Source organism: Nansenia antarctica (genome assembly GCF_963989245.1).
Source record: "Nansenia antarctica genome assembly, chromosome: 16".
NCBI classification, from domain to species: domain Eukaryota; kingdom Metazoa; phylum Chordata; class Actinopteri; order Argentiniformes; family Microstomatidae; genus Nansenia; species Nansenia antarctica.
The window spans coordinates 7,783,566-7,785,944 of record NC_137686.1 but is presented as its reverse complement, the minus strand read 5'-3'; the positions used below and the strand labels follow the sequence as shown (position 1 = coordinate 7,785,944).

Sequence of the window (2,379 nt, the reverse complement as noted above, 5' to 3'; positions counted from 1 at the left end):
TGAGTAATTTGACTGGCTTTGACACTGTTGGATTTGTTATCTCTCTCTCTCTCTCTCTCTAGATATCTCTCTCTCTCTCTAGCTCTCTCTCTCTCTCCCATCTCTCTCTCTCTCTCTCCCTCTCTCTCCCATCTCTCTGGATGTTTCTGGGACGTGACTGGATACAGTCACACACACACCCAAACACCCCCCCCCCCCCACACACACACACACACACACACACACACCCAAACACCCAAACACCCACACACACACACACACACACACACACACGAAGCCGAGTAATCCAGCTTCTATACCGTCCATATTGTAAGCAATTCCATTATCCTCCCAGAGTATGCTGCCACGTGCTGTAGGTTTGACATGAAAGCCACCCCCCCCCCCCCACACACCACACACACACACACTCACACACACACACACTCACACACTACTTTCCCATGGCTGTCATCCAGTGACATATACCACTCAGTCTGCCCCCCCCCCCCCCCCCCATCCCCCCATCCCCCCACGCCCCCATACCGCTATTCCTTTATCCCTCCTCACCTCTGACATGGGACGGCCCGCTGCACCTACCGTATCCATAAAACCCCTGTGGGAGGGAGGGACGGGAGAGAGAGAGAGGGAGAGCGGGATAGAGACAGGGGAAGGGAGGGGGGGAGAGAGAGAGAGGGGGGGGAGAGAGACAGGGGAAGGGAGGGGGGAGAGAGAGAGGGGGGGGGAGAGAGAGGGAGGGAGAGAGAGAGGGGGGAGAGAGAGAGAAAGAAAGAGTAAGAGAAGGAGGGAGGGAGAGAGAGAGAGGGAGAGAAAGAGGGAGATGGAGGGTGGAAGAGAGAGGGGGGGATTGCCCTTGGGATGTTATAGTGCCAGGTTGGCCCCTGGCCTTGTTCCCGCCGTTCTGCACGTACAGGCATGTGACCAGCCGCTTAGCAACCCCCCCACCCCCAACCCGGCCCTCCCCTCCCTCCTCCTTCCCTCTCTCTCCCTCCTCCCCCCACCCCTCCCTCCTTCCCGCCCTCCTGCTGTGATGCCACAATTCTGTCTGCTCAGTTTAGACACCCTGGGGAGGCACATCTGGATCGTTGGCTACCATTGAGTCTCTTTCTCTCTCTCTCCTCTCTCTCTCTCTCTCTCTCTCTCTCTCTCCTCTCTCTCTCTCTCGCTCTCTCTCTCCCTCTCTCTCTCTCTCTCTCTCTCTCTCTCTCTCTCTCTCTCTCTCTCTCTCTCTCTCTCTCTCTCTCTCTCTCTCTCTCTCTCTCTCTCTAACAGCCGGGACACAGCCCTCCCATCCATTCACTCTGATCTCGCCTCGCTCCGTGGTATACCGTTCGGCACCGGCAGGCAGCGCAGGCAGCAATGCGGGCGCTACTTGAGAGCAGCTGGTTGAAGTTCGGTCCTGCCGGTAGAGGGACGTACGACTGGGTGACGGGGCCGCCCTCGCCCCCCTCCGTGGAGCGGCAGGTACAGGTAGGCCTGCAGACTTCCTGGTGAGTCGGTCGATCTGTCGAGCTGCGGGGCCGGTGGACGGGCCAGTCGACCTGTGGAGAAAGTTCAGGGTTGTTTCGTTGTCCCTGTCCGACCCTAGGCTACAGCAGGGGACAGGGTCGACCAAAACACTGGATTATTATTACAGTAAAACGATGAAGAGACAAGAAAAGACGCTAAAAACGAAATTGTGGATGAGCACGACTGTGACTGTGTAATGCAGAATCAACCGGCTGAATCTATAGCTAATATTCGCTAGCAGCATTCTTCTATATATGTCGGTGTTGTTTAGATAGATGGTGGTTTGTCTTTGTTCTTAATTTTCACACTGTGTGAAATAATCGATACCATTTGGTATAATAGCTCCATGTGGGTCTGCTTGTAATGACCACTAGCAGGGTGGCTCCGGTCAAACGCGTTGTTCTCTTTAGACATCGTGATTATGGAAGGAACTCACTTTGCTTAAAAAGCCCTGACGAAGAGTCACAATCATTTTTTACAAAATAAATAAATAAATTATAGTCCTTGTAGACAAGCCTTGCGGGACTCAACAGAGTAGGCTACTGTCCGTGGTGCTGAAGCCTGTTGTCGCCTCCTGCACCCCGACATGTGATCTAACACATTGTTCTGTGGCTATCGGCTTTACGAGTCAGACCGGTTTCTTTACTCTTCTCGAGAGCTGTCCGGTGCTGAAGCGCTTTCTCCTGTTTGTTCCTGACCTGTGGAGTGTTTTCCTGAGAATGTTTTCCTGAGATTCTCTATCAAGTCTTGGATTTCAGTACTAAGAGTGCTCGGAGCATTGGTCTCACTCAGACAGTGCTTGTTAGCGCAATAAAGTTAGTCTCAGGGAAATCGACAATCAAAGGCTGTCTGAGGCCGATGTGGCGGGTGCAT

General features: G+C 53.6%; 1 protein-coding gene across 1 annotated transcript in view; it reads left to right on the top strand.

Moving 5' to 3' along the window:
• Positions 1–1,356: 1,356 nt before the first annotated feature.
• smim28 (small integral membrane protein 28) overlaps positions 1,357–2,379 on the top strand; it is a gene marked incomplete at both ends in the record, with an annotated part of 1,688 nt that continues 665 nt past the window's right edge. The window contains one exon of the mRNA XM_080546599.1: positions 1,357–1,461. Within this exon, the coding sequence (XP_080402725.1) occupies positions 1,357–1,461 (105 nt within the window). The remainder of the gene's footprint in view (positions 1,462–2,379) is intronic.